This window comes from Microtus oregoni, unplaced genomic scaffold, assembly GCF_018167655.1.
Source record: "Microtus oregoni isolate MIOR12 unplaced genomic scaffold, Mior012 000046F_ref0000063, whole genome shotgun sequence".
In the NCBI taxonomy this organism is placed as follows: Eukaryota; Metazoa; Chordata; class Mammalia; order Rodentia; family Cricetidae; genus Microtus; species Microtus oregoni.
In genome coordinates, this window is record NW_024543220.1 from 4472200 (window position 1) to 4492432 (window position 20233).

The 20233-nt window shown below is 39.2% G+C and overlaps 2 protein-coding genes and 1 non-coding gene across 3 annotated transcripts; 2 read left to right on the forward strand and 1 right to left on the reverse strand.

Moving 5' to 3' along the window:
- The first annotated feature begins 459 nt into the window (after positions 1-459).
- Positions 460-1392, forward strand: LOC121435537 (olfactory receptor 2A5). Its single transcript, XM_041634951.1, has one exon. The coding sequence runs from the start codon at positions 460-462 to the stop codon at positions 1390-1392; it is 933 nt and encodes a 310-aa protein (XP_041490885.1).
- Positions 1393-9989: 8597 nt separating this feature from the next.
- On the reverse strand, positions 9990-10065 carry Trnak-uuu. Its single transcript has one exon. It is a non-coding gene; the product is annotated as a tRNA-Lys (tRNA).
- A 6666-nt stretch (positions 10066-16731) lies between these two features.
- Positions 16732-17670, forward strand: LOC121435680 (olfactory receptor 13-like). The gene has a single exon (XM_041635146.1). It carries the CDS (start codon positions 16732-16734, stop codon positions 17668-17670), a length of 939 nt encoding a protein of 312 aa, XP_041491080.1.
- The last annotated feature ends 2563 nt before the right edge of the window (positions 17671-20233 follow it).

The following is a 20233-nucleotide window of genomic DNA, read 5'->3' on the forward strand; positions in this document are numbered from 1 at the left end:
CTTTGATGGCTAGCGTAGATATAGCGGGGAGGGCCTTGGTCCTACCTCAAAGTGATGTGCCAGACTTTGTTGACTCCCCATGGGAAGTCTCACCCTCTCTGAGGAATGGATGTGAGGGGCAGGAGAGGGGGAGGGAGAGGGAACTGGGATTAGTATGCAGAATGAGAAAAAAAATGTTTTAAAAAATAAATTTAAAAAATACCAAAAAAAACGTAGAAAGACAAAAATTATATGAAAGCTTGCAATCATGCATTACCGGTAATAGATTTTCATTCTATGTTACTATGGATTAAGCCTTTAACTTAACAACTCTGAAAATGATTGCTAATGAAAAGACACACAGTGTACATGATAAACCAACCCTCTACTTATGTAACAGCTAATCTACATTTGCCTTTGCTCCTCGGAGCACATTTCACTGCTGCCAGCAGAGACCAGCACAGGGACTGCCACAAGGGTATGATGGAGAACCAGACATGGGTCCCAGAGTTTATCCTGCAGGGATTCCAACTGAGCCCGAAGATGCAGATGCTTCTCTGTGGCCTCTTCTCCCTGTTCTACACTTTCACTCTGCTGGGAAATGGAGTCATTCTGGGGCTCATCTGGCTGGACTCTAGACTGCACACCCCCATGTACTTCTTTCTCTCCCATTTGGCCATCGTTGATATCTCATATGCTTCCAACAATGTCCCCAAGATGCTGGCAAACCTTCTTCATGAGAAAAAAACTATTTCTTTTGCCCCATGTCTAATGCAGACATTTTTATACATGGCTTTTGCTCACCCTGAGTGTCTCATCCTGGTAATGATGTCCTATGATCGGTATGTGGCTATCTGCCACCCCTTGCAATACTCTGTCATCATGAGCTGGAAAGTGTGTACTATCATGGCTGTTGTTTCCTGGGCATGTGGCTCTCTCCTAGCCCTGGTCCATGTAATTCTCATCCTGAGGCTTCCCTTCTGTGGGCCCCACAAAATCAATCACTTCTTCTGTGAAATCCTGTCTGTCCTCAAGCTGGCCTGTGCTGACACAACGCTCAACCAAATTGTCATTTTTGCTGCTTCCGTGTTCATCTTAGTGGGACCCTTATGCTTGGTGCTGGTCTCCTATGCACGCATCCTGATGGCCATCCTGAGGATTCAGTCAGGGGAGGGTCGCAGAAAGGCCTTCTCCACCGGCTCCTCCCACCTCTGTGTGGTCGGGCTCTTCTTTGGCAGTGCCATCGTCATGTACATGGCTCCCAAGTCTCAGAACCCAGAGACACAGCAGAAGATCCTTTCTCTGTTTTACAGCCTTTTCAACCCCATGCTGAACCCGCTAATCTACAGCCTGAGGAACGCTGAGGTCAAGGGTGCTGCCAACCGAGTGCTGTGGAACCAGAGATCAAGATGAATACCCAGGGGAGACTTGAAGATATCCAGTATACTTTCTATGAGATGGTGGGAAGGGAAATAAAAATGCCCCAGTCTGTGCCTTTCAACTGTGTCTTGAGATCTCGTTAGTATCGGTGATTAGGGATAAAACCAAATAAATATATGCTCATGACCTAAGAAATCTACAATACCAGACTAGAGGAGGCAACAAAGCACAGTAATAAGAGCCTATGAATGCTCTTGTCTCTTCAAGAATCAACTGATGTTGGAGGAGGGGCCGCTTGTTGGTTCCTGACTGCTCAGCCTGGAAATAACCACACAGATACTGTATTAATTAAATCACTGCTTGTCCCATTAGCTCTAGCTTCTTACTGGCTAACTCTTAAATATTAATTTAACCCATTTCTAGTAATCTGTGTATCACCATGTGACTGTGACTTACAGGATAATGTTTCATCCTGCTCCAACAGAGCTACGTGGCTTCTCTCTGATTCTGCCTCCTTTCTTCCAGCATTCTGTTTAGTTTTCCCTGCCTAATTCTGTTCTACTCTATCAGGCCAAGCCATTTTCTTTATTTATTAACCAATAAAAGCAACACATACACAAAATGACCTCCCATACCAACCTGAGATTTGATTTCTCATAATTCAAGGTGTAGTTCTCTGTGACTGACACAAGTCTATGTGTGTGTTGCTCCAGTATATACCTCTAGCAATGTAGAGTAAATACTCGTTGGTTTTTATTAAGCAACCCTGACTTAAGGGCTAGGGATTGAGGCAGTGCTTGGTGCATGACTTTATTGTGAAAATCAATGTGCAGATGAATCTAGTCCTATGGAAAGAAAAGTTCAATTGTATGGGATTTCTTTTTTTTTAATGAAAAACACAGAATAGTCAGTGTATTTGTTTAATTTCCTCCCATTCTACACCATTTAACTGAAACAGGTTTGCAGAGAAATTACGTTTAGAATAAACATAAAAGAAGGCCTTTGAGGAATCCAGATTACAAAGAGATGTGGGTTGCAGTTCACCATTATTGAATCTGCATAAAAACTGCATAAGAATGGGAGAAACGTGGGAAAGATGGAGAAGAGGAGAGAGGGGGATCTGGGACTGGTTTGTAAAATAAGGTTGTTTGAAAAATAAACAAGAATACTATAGAAAAAAATGAAAAATACTGCATAGGAAAACGACATCGAGGAAAACAGGTAGCTGCTTACATCCTGTAAATCACTGGACTAAAAGGTACAGTAAATACAACAGGACTTTTTTGAAATCTCAGCAAAATCCAAGTGCATGTACCCTAGGTGATGTGATGTAAGTAAACCATCCTGTCCTATGTAGTCCGAATATGAAAGAGGATCAGGACCTGAGCATCCAGCCTGGTGTAATAAAGTGATTGCTTTAACAGTGTGTTTCTAGAGTATCTTCTTATCTATGTGTCTAGTGTTGGTGACATTCAAGTGCATCATCCTTGCTTCTTTTTTATTGCCTGCTGATCACAGATCTTTCTCTTCCACTTCACCCCTTATTATTGTCTTCTGATGAGATAAAGCAGAAGAAGGAAATGTTTTCCTTCTACTTTCTCTTCTCAGGTATTATTCTGTTGGCTGGTCTGCATTTTTAATGTATCTGGGAAAAATATCTTACCTCTTGTTACAATAGACAGACTCTTCCAGCCATCAGAAATCTGCAACCTTTGCACCAAAACCTACAAGAGGAAAAAGTTGGATAGATCAATTTTGCTTTTTAATGTCACTGTAAAGTACAATAGAATCCTTGTAGTTTCATTATTGCTAGATAAAAATCAAGATTTTTTTCATCTATCTTGAACCATTTTTATACTCTTTAAATTGTCTACCATGTAATCCTTAAGGCTCATTGGAAGGGAAAAAAGGATATATTCACTCTCATATCAGTTCAAAAACTTCTAAAATATTAGACCAAAAAGATTAAACTTGTAGCGTAAAACAATCAAACTTGTAACTAGTATACATGAATTCCAAAGACTTGTCTTCTAGCTTATCAGAGAAACTCTGATAGAAATATATACCCACACATATGTGTGTGTGTAAAAAACCTAAGAAAAATCTGAGCATAGATTGCCATTGTCTCTATATTTAAGCTCACATTTCTTAATAAACACATTATTAGTGCCATGACCTATTTAGATATATTCATTCCACCTTAATCATAGCCTTCAAGGGGCTGAGGGAAAGTTAAAAGTTGCTTGGATTTATGCTTAAAATACTCCTCAGTGCTCCCTAAATGTCACCCCATTTTCCCCAACAACAGATGAGAAAAGCATTATTTCCCCAAATTAACAGATAAGGGAACATCATTTCAGAATGATTTAGTAGCCTGTCCTATGCTGCGCGGCCAGTAGCTGCACAGAATTGAGAGTTAAACCTGGACCTTGCTCTTTGCAAAGCCCTTGCCATTACTTTTTCCCCAAACAGCACACGATGACTCTCTGCAGGCACTGGGCTCAGCAGTCGAGGGAGTGGAATCTGTGGAGCTTACTTATTATGGTCACTGTTATCCTTGATTATATTAGACACTCTCACACAGTAGCCTGGTTGGCCTCCTACAATAGCTCCCAGCTCCTTACCTCTCAGTAAAAATCCACGAAGTTGTTCTCGTGGAGCTCTGACCGGAGCTCTGTGTGCACAGCACTGAAGCAGAGTTAGCATCTGCTACAGGCTAGGCTAAGATGCTTGCTCTGCTAGATTTGTGTTTCCGTTGTGTCGGGATTTCTAAGAACGGTTTAATTTCTGCAAGTTTGACTGTATCACAGGTCAGGCGGCATAGGTGATAATGTGCTCCTGGTCGCTTCACTTGACTTTTGCCAGTGCTAAATGACATTGTACATGTGAATCTGCTTTGGAGATAGATTTTTGACAAGGAATGTATATGGACAACAAATACAAAATAATCACATAGTAAGATTGAGTTATGCTAAAATTCATGAACATATAGCCACGGAACTATGTAATCTAGTTTTATTTAATGACTCATAAATTATTGCAGCGCTTACTAAATAATGACAATATCTCAAAGTCTTCAGCTATTTGAGCTTGTGAGGTCTTATGATCTTGTCTTTGTTTGGTTGTTAACTTAGGGAAAGATTTTTAACAAACGAGGTGGAAAGATCATGCACCACAGGTTTGGTATAAAATCATTTTTATTGTTCTTGATCACAGACAAAATTGTGAGAATAATCCCACATAAAATGTATTTTACCCACTCTGGCCACTTCTTGCATTGTTCACCATGTTCTCATAGGTATCCAGGATGCTAGAAAGGTCAGTGTAGAAGTATTCAGAAGACCCATCACTGAATGAGCAAATGTAGCAATTGTTGTAAATGACTGGAGGAGGGGGAAGCAAAAAGAAACAGAAGCTTAACTTAGTCTTGAGCTTGGGCAGAGCTTGTGGGTGTTGATACAGCAGGTGCAAGTTCTTAAGTTCAACTTCACTATTGACATAATTTCTTTATGGTCATACACTGCCTATAATTCTTATAATGCTTTTACCCCCTTTTCCACAATTCCTGAATATTGGGAGGAGGAAGTGTGATCTAGATGTGTCATTTAGCACTGAGCTTTCTGAAGTCTCAGCACTTTGAATACTTGTGGATATCAGTATTTTTTGCAAAATTTTTTGTGATGAGGGGTGGAAGACTCAATAATCTAAGTGCACAAGGATACATTCTTAAAAATCAGTTGAATACTACCTCCACGTAAATCCTGGCATAAAGAAAGGAGAAGGACATGAAAAGCCACCCCTAGCTGAAGGGTATTGACAGCTGCTAGGAGGAAGAGTCAGTTTTCTTTAACAGTGGGTGTTGCCCCTGGTAGGTTGTTCATGCTCCAGTGGATAAACAAAACAAAGTGTATATCGACAGAAAAATTGGACTTACTGGATTCTTTTTTCTTTCTTTTTGATTCTCGAGACAGGGTTTCTCTGTAGCTTTTGGTTCCTGTACTGGAACTAGCTCTTGTAGACCAGGCTGGTCTCGAATTCACAGAGATCCACCTGCCTCTGCCTCCCGAGTGCTGGGATTTAAAGGCATCCACCACCACCACCTGGCCTTACTGGATTCTTGATGGAGGAAGGTCATTGGTTAAATAAAAAGAAACTGCTTGGCCCTCATTGGTTAGAAGATAGGTGGGAGGAGTAAACAGAACAGAACGCTGGGAGGAAGAGGAAGTGAGCTCAGACTCCACAGCTCTCCTCTTGGGAGCAGATGCCTCAGAGAGACACCATGCTCCCGGCTCTTGGGCAGACGCACGTGATGAAACTCCCACCCAGGATGGACATAGGCTAGAATCTTCCCAGTAAGCACACCTAGGGGCGCTACACAAATGATTAGAAATGGGCTAAATGAATATGTGAGAATTAGCCTAGAAGAGGCTAGATAGAAATGGGCCAAGCAGTGATTAAATGAATACAGTTTGTGTGTTGTTATTTCGGGCATAAGCTAGCCAGGCAGCCGGGGTGCTGGGGACGCAGCCCCGCCGCCCTTATTACTACAGATTCTTAAACAAAGAGGGCACAATTTGGGAGGGTAGGGAAGGAGGGGCCAGTCTGGAAGAAGCTGAGGAATGGGAGTAAATATGATTAAAACACATTGCATGAACTTCTCGAGGAACTAATAAAAACCAATAAGAAACAGAGTAACCATCATCCTTCATTCCAAAGAGCATTGGATAAGAGGCAAAAGTAGCTGCTTATTGCCTTTCCAAAGGGAAAAAAATGAGCCAATAGGTAGGTTTATTAGAGAGGCAGAATTAAAATCAGTACAAGAAAATATGTTATGGCAATGTGAACTGCCTATCTGGGAGGAAACTTCAGTCCAAAGAAGGGAACTATTTAAGATGTCAAGAGGAAGATAGGGATAGTGAGGGCTTCATTCCAGGTACTAGGAAAGGTCTGATCAGCAAGAGATATAATGACAACAACAAAATTACAAGGATATGCAACACTTGTCTTGAGCTGCCTTCTTTACAACTCTGAAACCTGGACAATGAAATACTCCTCAGAACAGTGACTAAGTGTGTTTAAGATCGCATATCTCAGGAGGATTCTAGGCATCACAAGAAGAGATAGGCTATGCAATGATGACATTAAGAAACATCTCCAGCTATAGAAGGAAGTCAACACAAGATATGGCAACGGCGCTTGAGATACTTGGACCATGTTATGAGAATGAATGATGGAAGATACACAAAGATAGCACAGCTTGGAGGAGTGCAAGGGATAAGGCAAAGAGTAAGGCTCCCAAAAACGCTGGATAGACAACATAAAAGAAGTCTGTGGAACCTTGGGTATGACAATAACACAAGCATCTAAGACTGTCAAGGATAGGAACAACTGCAGAACTACCATAAACGGGCTGACCGTGCATGTTTAAGCATTGTTAAGGCACAGATGATGATGATGATGATGATGATGATGATGATGATGATGATGATGATGAACTGTCCAGAAAAGAGGTCTTGTCAATGGCTGTGGGAATGTGATGAATTCATATTGGAAAGCCATTTCAAGATTCTATCCAAGTTCTCTTCAATCTTTAGCATTTTATGATCTCACAACTTTTTTTTTTTTTTTTTGGTTTTTCGAGACAGGGTTTCTCTGTTGTTTTGGAGCCTGTCCTGGAACTAGCTCTTGTAGACCAGGCTGGTCTCGAACTCACAGAGATCCGCCTGCCTCTGCCTCCTGAGTGCTGGGATTAAAAGCGTGCATTAAAAGCGTGCGCCACCACCGCCCGGCTAACTTTTCATTTTTTTGAAGGTAAAAGAATTTAAGCTGATTTGAAACAACTTTATAATGACCCAAAGACATTTAAATGATATCTCTGAGAGAACACATAAAACCCTGCCTTGTTCTACTGAGGAATGAGCAGAGTCATCAGAAGAAAAACTCAAGCAGGACAACATAGCTGCAAATGATCCATATTTATAGTTCTCTTTAATCCCACACCATCACAAATATATTTTCAAATGCACATGCTTCCACATTTTGAAATATCAGTCCTATCTCCAGTGATAACAGCTCAATAATTTTCATTTTAAACAAAAAGCAGTGACAGATAAGTCAGAAATAGAGGAATTAAAAAATATGAAGTCAGCCTCTACTGTAACATAAATACGTCTGTGGGAGAGAAGCAGAGTACACATACAGCCCTGTGAGAGGTTCAAACACCATGGGGGTGCTGGGAGATCTACAAGTTGGCCTCAGTGGAAATTGTTTCTTAAGAACTAAAGAACTTAAACTGCTTCATATAATAATGATTCTATATAATGCTAGCTGGGGATACATATAAATAATATCTGTGAATTTTTATTTCTTTCTTCCTTTCTTTCTTCCTCCTCCCTCCCTCTTACCCTCCCTTCCTCTTTCTCTCTCTCTCTCTCTCTCTCTCTCTCTCTCTCTCTCTCTCTCTTTCTTTCACTTTTCAAGACAGTTTCCCTGTAGCTTTGGGACCTGTCCTGGAACTAGTTCTTGTGGACCAGGCTGGCCTCAAACTCACAGAGATCCACCTGCCTCTGCCTCCCAAGTGCTAGGATCTGCTCGACTCCTGTGATTTTTTTTCTTAAAAGTAGGAGATGGAGGAGGATGGGAAGTGGGGGAACTTCTGTTAAACAGTCTGCCACAGACTGCTTTGTTGACAGCAACCCTGTGAGAACTACAAAGTGAAGTCATGACACGGCATGAGCATTGTTCAGTCACTGCAGCCAACCACGGCTGCAGGCACAGAGCCTCAGTGTACTCTATCTTTGAAGGGAAATAATTCAAAATTATAACCATGAGATAAGCTGAAGAGGCAGGGAGAGTACTGGTTCTATACAATAACTATCAGTATGGTTTCTGAAACTGCCAAGAAAAGCAAGACAAATGTAAATTGGAATATGGAGTTCCATCTCATGGCAATTTTCTTGTGCGATCAGGAATGAGCTAACTCATAAACACTTCAAATTTGCATGTTTTAAACTTGTAAATGGGTTTTTAAATATATAACCATTACTTTAAATGGCTATATAAGAAATTACCAAGAAAGAAGGAAACAACAGATCACTAAAGGGCATATTACAAATCATGGAAATAAACCATATGCTCACTTAAATAAAACTAAACTTGCTCAGTTAGGAAGAAACTCACCAAATGTGCTCATTTCTAGGCTAACCACATAGAAGGAAAAATTTCTATCCATCATGCCCTGTGTTTTTATTAGTTGAAAGATACTTTAATTACTGCTTCTATCTCTTGGTTGTTGAGTCAACTTATTTACCTCACTATGATTCAACTTTGTTAGGTTGTGTGTATACATAAATTCAAGTTTAATCAAATATAGATGTTTAAAGTAGGTCCTTTTTTATCTAGTCATAGCCATTAATGTTTATACCAAAGATATAAGGAAGAAAATTTTTACAAGGTTTTGTAGACAAATATGTTCATTTTTCACTCTTAAGTGATAGTTTAGCAAGGTATAAAATTATAAAGTAGCTCTTTCCTTATCACCTTGAATATTGTTTCCTGGCATCTGTTTGACAAACGGAGTGTCTTCTAACAAAATATTATTATTTGAGCATGATGCCATGAATCTGCAACCCTAATACTGGGTAGAATTGGGATAGGTGGATCTCAGTGGACAGTAAAATTCCATACCCAGTTAAAGACCTAGTCTCAAATTTAAGGTGATTTTAATAAAGACATTTAAGCACAGTCTCTGGCTTCCATGTGCCTAGATATATGGGCAAGTTCATTGGCGCGCGCACACACACACACACACACACACACAGACAGCTGGGTCTATTATATGTTTCTTTTATGTTTGTATCTACAACTGTTTAGAACTGACCATTTGGTATTGGACTCATTTAGAATTGTCATCTTTGAAGACTAATTCTCTCTCTCTCAGGAGTTTTAATTCCCTATAGCTCTTCATCTAATAGTAGGTTCTTATAAGATTTCCTCCATCCTCATTGGAATGTCAACTGGTGATATTATTATCCAGGTCCTGGTTTGACATACTGTTGATGTGTCATGCCTAGAAGATACTATCCACAGCATGCAGCCTGGTCCTCCATCTCTTACAGACTTTCTGTCTCCTTTTCTGTGGTGATCTTTAAGCCTTAAGTTTAGGGTTTTTATTATAGAGGTACCAACTGGGGCTATCTAATCTCTCATTATGTTCAGTTTTGGATTTCTGTAATGACCTCTGCTGCAAAAACAGAATCTGCTTTGATGAAGGTTTAGAGATAGACTTATCTGTGGGTATAATAATAATATAATAATTAGAATACAATCTTGTTGGAGGAGGGCCCACTTTGTTGCAGGAGGTCCTTCTGCTCCTCCAGCCAATAGCTGCTGAGATACCAGCCCATTGGGGCATGATCTCTCTCCCTTTAAAAAAGGGGCCACTTCCCTTCTACCTCTCTCTTACTTCCTGCTCCACTTCCAGCAACTAGACTCCCTTCCTAATTGTGCAGAGGGCTGTTGTCGAGGACGGTGATCTGTAAGTTTTTTCCCCTTTAAATAAATAACCATTCTATTAATCATAATTCTAAACTGGTGTGGGATTGTTTTTGACTTACGCCTTCACCTTCATCTGCCCCACGTGGGGCTCGAACCCACAGCCCTGAGATTAAAAGTCTCATGCTCTACCAACTGAGCTACTTGGGAGGCAGACGGTGATTGACCTCTTTGACTTCAAGGTGTGGTAGCATACACCTTTAATCCCAATGCCTGGGAGCCAGAGACAGGCTGATCTCTGAGAGTTCAAGGACAGATTCCTGGAATAACTCTGGAATAACAAAGATATACAGAGAATCTGTCTCAAAAAGTAAAAATAAAAGGAATAGAGGTTAAAATAAAGCCGCACAAAGATGGAAAATACACAGAGAATCTTAATACTGTACGCTAATATGCTCTCTATGAATTGTTTGAATGCTGAGGAAAGAACAACAGCTACTAAAAGATATTCGTTTACTAATGCTGCTGAACTAATCCAATATAGATCTTTTAAAAATACCTTGATTTCAGAATTTGGATCTAAGGATATGATACTTTGGAAAAGAGATTCTTATTTTGTTTTCACAGAGGATGAAACCCTGTGGATTGCTTCTATCCCAATAAGGTATGATGGACCACGTCCCCTGAAAGGTTACTGTGAACACCCTCAAAAAATCACTTCACTCAATTGACGACCGAGATGAACTTAGCACACAGGTTATACCCTGAAATACCTGATTAACAGCACCCCCATTCAGCAGGAAGCAGTTTGGATAGAAATAACTGCGCCCATGTTCCCATATATTGTTTATAAATGTTCTTTTACATTTAAAAGGGGAGATGATATAGGTATAAATAATTTGCATTGATATGGATTTTGCTTTAGTGATTTAAATTTAAGGTCAATTTTGTTATATGTATATGTGTTTCTGATCTTGATTAAGGTATTGTGATTGTGTAGTTCATTTAAAAATGTAATGTATATAGGTTGTTAATAGATAATCATTAATAATAGTCAAGTTTGTAGTCATGTTAGTTAGATTTTCTAGATATATAGAGATATATTTCAGTTAGATCAGCATTCTTCATATCTTTCAAAGACTACGGAATATGATATTTAATGTTTTAATAACTTAGGGTTTTTCATGACAATGAGACATGTCTGCTCTTGGAAACACCAATCTACTTCAAGAAGAAGATGGGCATCGAAGAGTATCCTTATGGAGTTTGATAGCTATTTGGGCAAGAAGCTGTTCTAGCCTGGATTATTGTATAATCTCTGGACACAGAGAACCCACAGAGAGAAGACTACTGAGCTTGCCTAAAGGTGAGATGATCTTTCGGGGTTTCTGATTCATGAAGGAGTCTGCAAGACATTCTGCAGGACACAACAGATAGTGACTGAACTGACTTTGAAATTTACTGCTTCATGGAAATGTCTCTGGATACTATGGGCCTGTAGGCTGAAGATGGATGCCCCAACAGTACAGAGAAACTTTGGGTGACTGTCCAGGCAATGAGATGTCCCTGTCATTTCTTGAGGTTGGAAGTTGCTTATTTCTTGTTTGTTCAGGTAATATTATAACCTTCTGGAGTCTTTGATGGAGTTAAAGAATATATAGATAGTTATAGTTGGTTTCCTTTGTTATGATAAAAGATAAAATAGATGTAAATATTGTAACTGTAATTCTTGCTTGATAACTGTTTTGTTATATGTAATTTTGCTGTGTTAAAGTTAAAGCCTTCCTTTTTTTTGTTTAAACAGAAAAAAGGTTATTGGTTATTAATAAAGAAACCGCTTGGCCCTGATAGGTTAGAACATAGGTGAGTGGAGTAAACAGAACAGAATGCTGGGAGGAAGAGGAAGTGAGCCCAGATGCCATGCTCCCCTCTCCCAGGCAGACGCGATGAAGCTCCGACCCAGGATGGACGCAGGCTAGAATCTTCCAGGTAAGTGCACCTTGGTGCTACACACATTATTAGAAATGAGCTAGTCCAAGTGCGAATGTTAGCCAAGAAGAGGCTAGATATAATGGGCCAAGCAGTGTTTAAAAGAATACAATTTATGTGTTGTTATTTTGGGGCATAAGCTAGCCAGGCAACCAGGAGCTGGGGTGGCAGGAACACAGCCTGCAGCTCCTACAACACCACTTGTTCATTCCAGTCACTTGACTAGTTTAGCCCTGAAATAACCACACAAAAACTGTATTAATTAAATTGCTGCTTGGCCCATTAGCTCTAGCTTCTTATTGGCTTAGTCTTATATCTTAATTTAACCCATCTCCATTAATCTGTGCATCACCACGAGGTCATGGCCTACCAGCAAAGTTTCAGCATGTCTATCTCTGTTGGCCCCATGACATCCCCCTCTCTCCCTTCCTTCTCCCAGTATTCAATTCAGTTTTCCCTGCCTACCTAAGTTTTGCCCTATCAACAAGTCAAGGCAGTTTCTTTATTCATTAATGCTAATTACAGCAATAGAGGGAACCCCCACACAATCAGAAATTATATTTATCTAGGAAACTAGCAGTAGTGGTTTCTCCTTTAGGCCCAATAACCACAGTACTAGAATACAGTACCAGAAATTAATTTCCTTCTACTGAGTGGCCTTAATACGTCTGGAAATCTGTCAGACCATGTACAGGACAGGCAGGAGACAACACAAGAGGAGGCTAACATTAGATGAAATTCATGGATACCTGTTTTCCTCTAATTAAATCTAAGTTTCATATCAGTATCTCAAAGATAGACTTGGGGAGAGAAAGGCCTTCTTTATTTATTTCTTTTCCCAATATAGCTACTTTGAATAAATCTTTATCTTCTTTCCACTAGTACTTATCTCTTTAATTGATTGAATGAATTCATGTGGCCAAATTGCTCAAATCCAGCTCTTAGAACTTATAGGGTCTACCCTCTGAACCTAACAACTATGACAATAGTGTCAGTGATTAAACAAAGAACCGTCTACATCCTAGGTAAATGCTCTACCACTGAGTAAGCCTTACTGTTCCATAACTTGCCATGGGTCTGAGACACTCTTGATTTCATTTTGTTTTTATATTGTTTGCCATTGCCCAAATTAATTCTACTTCATGGAATTGGTTTAAGGACTTTGTTCGTTATAATAATCTACAAGTAAATTCTGCTTGACAGAATTGGTTTAAGGAGTTTGTTCATTATAATACTCTACTTTCTGGACAATTGTGTCCCTCTACTATTTTTTTTTGCTTTCTTTTTTTGTTTACTTATTTCAAGACAGAGTTTTTCTGTGTAACTGCTCTGGCCATCCTAGAACTCACTCTGTAGACCAGGCTGCCCTTGAACTAATCATGGAAAGGGACTGTAGAAGAAAAGCAATTGACTGAGCACACCTCAGTAACAAACCTAACCATAAAACTCTAAGTGCAGTAAATTAGATTAGTAATATTAAGGAGAAAATGTGGTTTCTGAGTTTGTATGTTAGTGTACTGGACAATAAACAATGTATGAGTTAGACTGACTGATAACTTCAGACATGCACCTAAATAAGTGCAGCTGAGCAGCTGAGGCTCTCACCACCAGCCAGCCTCCTACTGAGCATGGTTTATGGGCAGAAGCCCATTCTAAAGTCATCAGGGGTTACATTTTTGCCAATTAAATGTAATTAGGTTATTACTTCCTTAGTAGGTTGATATAAACAGTGAATTAACTAATATTGAATATATATACATGTAAATATATATAGTCTCTTCAGTTTTGACTATGAGAAAAAGAAACAAATCAAAGAATCAGAGAGTATTTCAGCCACAAAGACACTGTCAGTAGTCTCTGTTACAGTCCATGAAGTTATAATACAGGGTCAACTCAGCTGTAGTTCAAGCAGGAAAGAAAACAGTAATACTGATAACTCTGGAGGAATCTTAACCTTTTTCCCCCTCTGGGATCAAAATCTCTAGAAATTGAAGAAGAAAAATTGTCTCCTGGTGAAAATATTCCCTCTTTGTTTGTGCCCAGTCAAATTTACAGAAGAATATATAACAAGTCCCTTTGGGATATTATATCCACTTTCTTGACTCCTGAACATGTTCCCCACAGTGGCTGTTGGTCTTATTATCTGATCTTATTTTATGAATTATACCTCTTGTGGAGCCTTGTGCTACGCGCGCACACACACACACACACACACACACACACAGTTGTTTAAAGGAACAACATTAAGCAAGCATGGAGATGATTCCAACTTCCTTTAAATACTATTTAATCTATTTTGATAGCAGTGGGTAGGGATGTTTTGAAGATCTTAAAATGATAATAAACAAAGTGATTGCATTACATTGAAGACATCTTGACTTAGAAGTCGTTGTATTGATTCTTGGATATGGGATCACGGACGCCAGTGAGCGAGGACAACGTGAGTTCTCTCACATCTTGTCATAAACGTTTCTCGGGGGCAAACCACAGATAAGAACAGTGGCAGCCCCTTTTTAATGAAAGGGCCAAGCTCCGGTGTGTGTGGTGGTTGTCTTCTCCACCTCTTTCCAAGGTTTCAGCATATGTTAGAGGTGACTGAGCTACCAGGAAAATGAAGTCATCTCATTTGAGAGAAACTCCATCTTGAGGATTTGCTCAGAAGGAAAGAATTTCCACACTACCAGCTTCTTCTTTCTCTCACGCTTTATCAAACACATCTTCATTTTGAGGAAAGTTCCTTACATAATCTGAACTTTATTTATTATGCAATTTCAGATTGGGTGAAAATCACAACTAAAAAGGTAACTATTACTGTCGATTCTTTCTAAATCCTTGCTATTAATAGACTTAGCTACCAGGACAATCTGAAACTATCAACCCTTTAGATATACGTAATGTGGGTAATTTTCTTCAATGGTGCTGCACTTCTTATTAAAATTGTTAGAAAGATTAGCTCTTTGAGATATTTGCTCATAAAGATTTCCATTTCCTCATGAAATTACTGGAGCAATGAGTTAATGGCACAAAACAAAGGCACCCAGGAGGATTTATTTTTGAATGTGAAACTCCTTTTTGTGAGGGGAAGAAGCAGGAAGATTACTGGGTGTTTGTATCTTTCAACGAAAGGGTTATCTGTGCTGCAAGAAGGGTTATCTCGTACACCTGTCACCACAGCATGTAGCGGGTTGCAGTGCATGGTCAGCAAATATCAATGGGTTTTTACAGTTTGTGCTTCTGCCAATAATTAATTAGCATTGACTGTACTTTTTATGAGACTCTACAGTCATCATATGAAATTTTAGAAATATTTTACCATGAAGATAACTTACCAACTTACCAACATACTCTAAATTAAAATTAAAAGTAAAATTGTTTTGAACTTGAAAGTAACATTTTATCTTCATTGCTTCAAAGATTGTAGAAATATTGTATTGAAATAATCACTTTTCCATACCTTGGACTAATTGAATTCTTTAGTTGAATTAGCATCCTACTTCATCTTCTCCAGTGATGTAGGAATCTTTCTTGAATAAATGGTCAATGAATCTCTTATGTAAAAGACCAACTGGAATGAATTTTAATTTAAAAATCCCCTTTGTGGGAGATGATTCCAATAGTCACAAATATAATTCATGGACTTAGATAATATTGGCTCTCAATAATTTCTTGTAATTGGCTTAAAGCAAAACAAAAATGTATTCACTCTTGTTTATTAAACCTTTCAAATATTAAAATGTATCTGAGATATATTGAGAGGAACTAAGCTATAAATTTTTCTGATATTTTGCTTTAAATGTGAAATTCACATGAATTCTGGACTAAAGAATGGTATAGAGTTAAGCAAACAAACAGCAGCAATGGTTTAAAAGTTGCAGTTCAAAGCTTGTGATTTGCTCTCTTCTGTTGAAAGGGTTTTAAACATCTGAACAGCTGCAAAAGACAATACCACTTGGATCATAGAAAAATTTATTTACACAGCAGATTATTTAAATATGAATCTACAGTGAAAACCTAAGCTCTAATCTTTGATTCAGATCAACATTTTCATCTAAAACTTAAAAATATCATTAAATTATCTACATGGCATTTTTATGAATGAAACTGAATAGAATAGGCCAAAATAAAAGCAATTATGACACGTGAACTGAATGATATTAGGATCCAAGAAAATACATACATTTATATGTGTGCATTTTGAGCATTGCTACATAGACATTTCTTAAGCAGGATGTTGGGGGAGATGACAGAACTTTCTGAGTGTGAACAGGAAAGTTTATGTGCATAAGGTGAAGCATAGACTGTAACAGAAGCAAAGATAACTCTGTTCTGACCCCAGGCCATCTGTGTGGGCATAGAGGAAAAGACAGTGGTCCCTAACATAAACTTGGCTGGAGTTATAACAAACTTACAATCTCTCTACATCATTCGAGTTTGTACTATGAAGTCATTGCTGTAATACATGCCAGTAAAGATCAAAATTATAACATACTTTGCATGTGTAGAAAAGTTTGATGCTTCTGTCATTGGCATACATACCCCTCACCCTCATTCCATACACAGCATACATAGACACACCTGTCTGCTGCAATGGAACCATACATCCACCATCATAATGGGAACTTATTAACATGTTTTAATGAAAATTGCTTTGAACTTGAAAGTAATATTTGCTGGAAAATGTAATACAATATTAGCATTTAGCTTACAGAATGTATGTTTTTTTCTGATTCATTTGGAATATACAACAATTTTTAGCAGGTCAAAGATATCATGAAGGATTTTCTGAACAACACTCAACATGATATGCAAAGATCCATTGTTTAAATACCTACCTTGAACATTCACACTGTGTTCAAACTTGGTGAGTTTCCTTGTCTCTTTCACAGGGAAATGGGGAATCAGACTTCGGTTACACAGTTCATTCTTCTAGGATTTCTACTCAACCGAAGGTTGCAGAAGCTCCTCTTTACCCTCTTCTCCCTGTTCTATGCCTTCACCCTGCTTGGGAATGGGACAATTGTGGGGCTTATCTGCCTGGACTCGAGACTCCGTACTCCCATGTACTTCTTCCTGTCTCACTTGGCCATCGTTGACATTGCTTATGCCTGCAACACAGTGCCTCAGATGCTGGTGAATCTTCTAGATCCAACCAAACCTATCTCCTTTGCTGGATGCATGACACAGACCTTTCTCTTTTTGGCCTTTGCACACACAGAATGTCTCCTCCTCGTGGTGATGTCCTATGATCGGTATGTGGCCATCTGCCACCCCCTCAGATATACTGCCATCATGAGTTGGAGAATTTGTATTATCCTGGTGGCAACTTCCTGGATTCTAGGAGTTCTATTGGCCCTGGTACATCTCATATTACTATTACCATTGCCCTTCTGTAAAGCTCAAGAAGTAAATCACTTTTTCTGTGAAATTATAGCTGTTCTCAAACTTGCCTGTTCAGACACCCACATCAATGAGGTCATGGTTTTGGCTGGGGCTGTGTCTGTGCTTGTGGGACCATTTTCTTCCATTGTGGTCTCTTATGCTCATATTCTGTGTGCCATCCTGAAGATCCAGTCACGCCAGGGGCGCCAGAAAGCCTTCTCCACCTGTGCCTCCCATCTCTGTGTTGTCGGACTCTTTTATGGTACAGCCATTGCCATGTACATTGGCCCTCAACATGGGGATGCCAATGAGCAGGAGAAATATCTCTTGCTATTCCATAGCCTTTTCAATCCTATGCTCAATCCACTGATCTATAGTTTGAGGAACAAAGACGTCAAATGTGCTCTGAAGAGGATGCTCACGAAGGAGGATACTTCTCGAGAGCATTAAAGAATAAAGACCATGCAAAGATCTTAGAATTACTTCCATTAAGAATTAGACAGAACAATAAACTTGTTCAAAAGCTTCCTTTCCATTTTCTCACAGGAGACTTCTTGCACCTGTCAAGAACCTCCCTGTGTTTTATCTTCTCTAGCTTTGAGAATGGAGGAGCACAAGCAACCCAAACATCCACGTGCATGGCAGTGAACAGGCTTTTAATGTGGTTGAAAATGAGCATCAGTCTCACCCAGATACCAAACCTGCGAGTTGCAATAGCAACCAGCCTGAAAGATGTACCCACTGGTACAATAGTGGCACAAAACGCTGATTTGGTCCTGGCAAGAAATGTTGGCTAGGATCTGCTTAAAGATGAACACATGAAAATAGAATGGGCTGGGAGTGAAGTGGTAGACAAGATGGAAAACTAGGCACTATTTGGGGACCAAATAACTATAAAGAATCAATAGAGGGGAGAACTTTTATTTTGCTGAAGAAGCCTAAAGAATCTGTTTATCTCAGCAAAAGATCACAAGCCAGTAACTCACGTGAGCATTCTCAGAATAAGGTATAAAACATTTTACCACACCTTCTCCCAACCAGTGGGTCTCACCCTCTCTCACACACTGAGAAACTTTGACCTTGACTTCTAGTAGATTGTTTAAATGTTGTTCTTTCTTGGACTTGATACAAACAGGATATAGGCCCCTCGAAGTGTTCATTGTTTTAATATACCCTCTCAATCACTGTTCTGTTTGTAAGATTTTTCATAGTTTGTGGAGGCATAGTTTGTTCATCTCTATACACATTACAACATATTGATTATATTTGGGGGAGATACTGGAACTGCCTACCATGTAAGCTGTAATAAACAATTTGTAAATGTTGTTATACACATCTATCAGAAGGTATCCGTGATCACTGTTTTTAGATATACAGCCAAGGAAGTACTGGGTAATGAATGTCCCAGACTTGGATCTTCTTTACTATGAATGTTAGACTGTCTGGATATGAAATTACTGTCATTTACTCATGAACTGGAATACCCTCACATTAAACAGGAATCGGTAATGCAATAACGAGCTGAATGCTGCTTCTACCTAGCTAAGTTTGTAGTCTAATAAGGGTGCTACTTTGGTATTAATGCTCAAAGATATATTAGGGGCTCATAAGCTTATCCAAGTTTCTTCTGAGCAGAACAAACAAAAATAAATCAGGCATTTGTGGCTGATTTCATCTTCTCAATGAACAACAACAAAAATCTGGGGTGCCAGTAAAAATGAAATTTAAGTTATAGAATTGTATGCTGGAGTAATGGAAAATTTAAACATTGAGGTTAACAATATCTTAGCCTCTTTTGATATAATAATAATCCTGGAGAATAAACGTGGGCCTTTCATGCATCAGGCAAACACTCCACCACTGAGATAGGCTCCTAGCTATAAGCCTCTTTTTAGTCTAAGTATATTTCCAAAAATATATATTAGATTTGGGTGAGGTTTGAGTATTTTATGCTAACTTTGATATCTCTGAGCCTATTCTAGGACCTGCCTAGTCTTCTGTCGTGGAGCATGTAGCTCTGAAGGTATGTTCTTTGATTATACTTTGTCAATATCAACTGCTTCGCTGTTGTGTCAGTCCCACCACAACCCTAAGTGATGTGGTGTACCTCTGTCCTCACATACAAGGTTCTTCTATTCTAATTGCAAGCATAGCAATTTCCTCTGAAGGCACTGCCTTGCTTTTCTGGCATATGCCCTGACAGCTGCCATCTGGGAGCCCATACCAAATTTCCTTCCCCAAAACAAGGAGGAAGTGAGGAGCTTGGAAAGGCCCTTCAAGTGAACCAAAAGCATTCCCATGTGTCCCTGCTGAATTTATTATGAAATGACTTCCTTTCTTGATGGTCCCACTCCAGAAATATAACTAGGGAATGGAGGGAAACATTTCCCATGCTTTCATGTCTGTTGTTATTATTTGTAGCAATACTATGACATTTAAAAGCATGAGAAACCTAACATGTAGATGCACCTAGTGTTGGTGACCATGCTTCAACAAGGATACCAGTTATCAGGGTAGTGGCATGTGGATTAGAAAAATAAGTAAAGAGTGCAAAGATACGAGTGAAATAATAAGCATAGGATAGTATCAGGAAGGAATTTCAATGAATACTAAAATTCACCTGCATTTAATTTTCCATACACTTTTATACCCCAGTACAACAGGGGAAAGAAAACAAAAGACTGCTTTAAAATGATATAAAGAACAATCAGAACAGTTATTTGCTTCAACACTTTATGACATAAAGTCATTACCATTCTGTTTGTTTAAGCAATGAACCCACCCTAGACCAAGTATCCTGAAGGCAGCCACTCCCAACGTCAGACCTTCTATTACAAAAGAAGAAACAGAAGTAGTAGGTTGAATTCTCTGATCTTGGTCAAGGTGTGTGTGTGGGGGGGGGCATCCTCAGGACAAAAACACCAAGTAACCACAGCCTAGGTCAGGGTGTGTAGCCACACTTGTCAACAACATCGAACAAGAAAAAACTCTCTGATATCCAGACAAGGTGAAA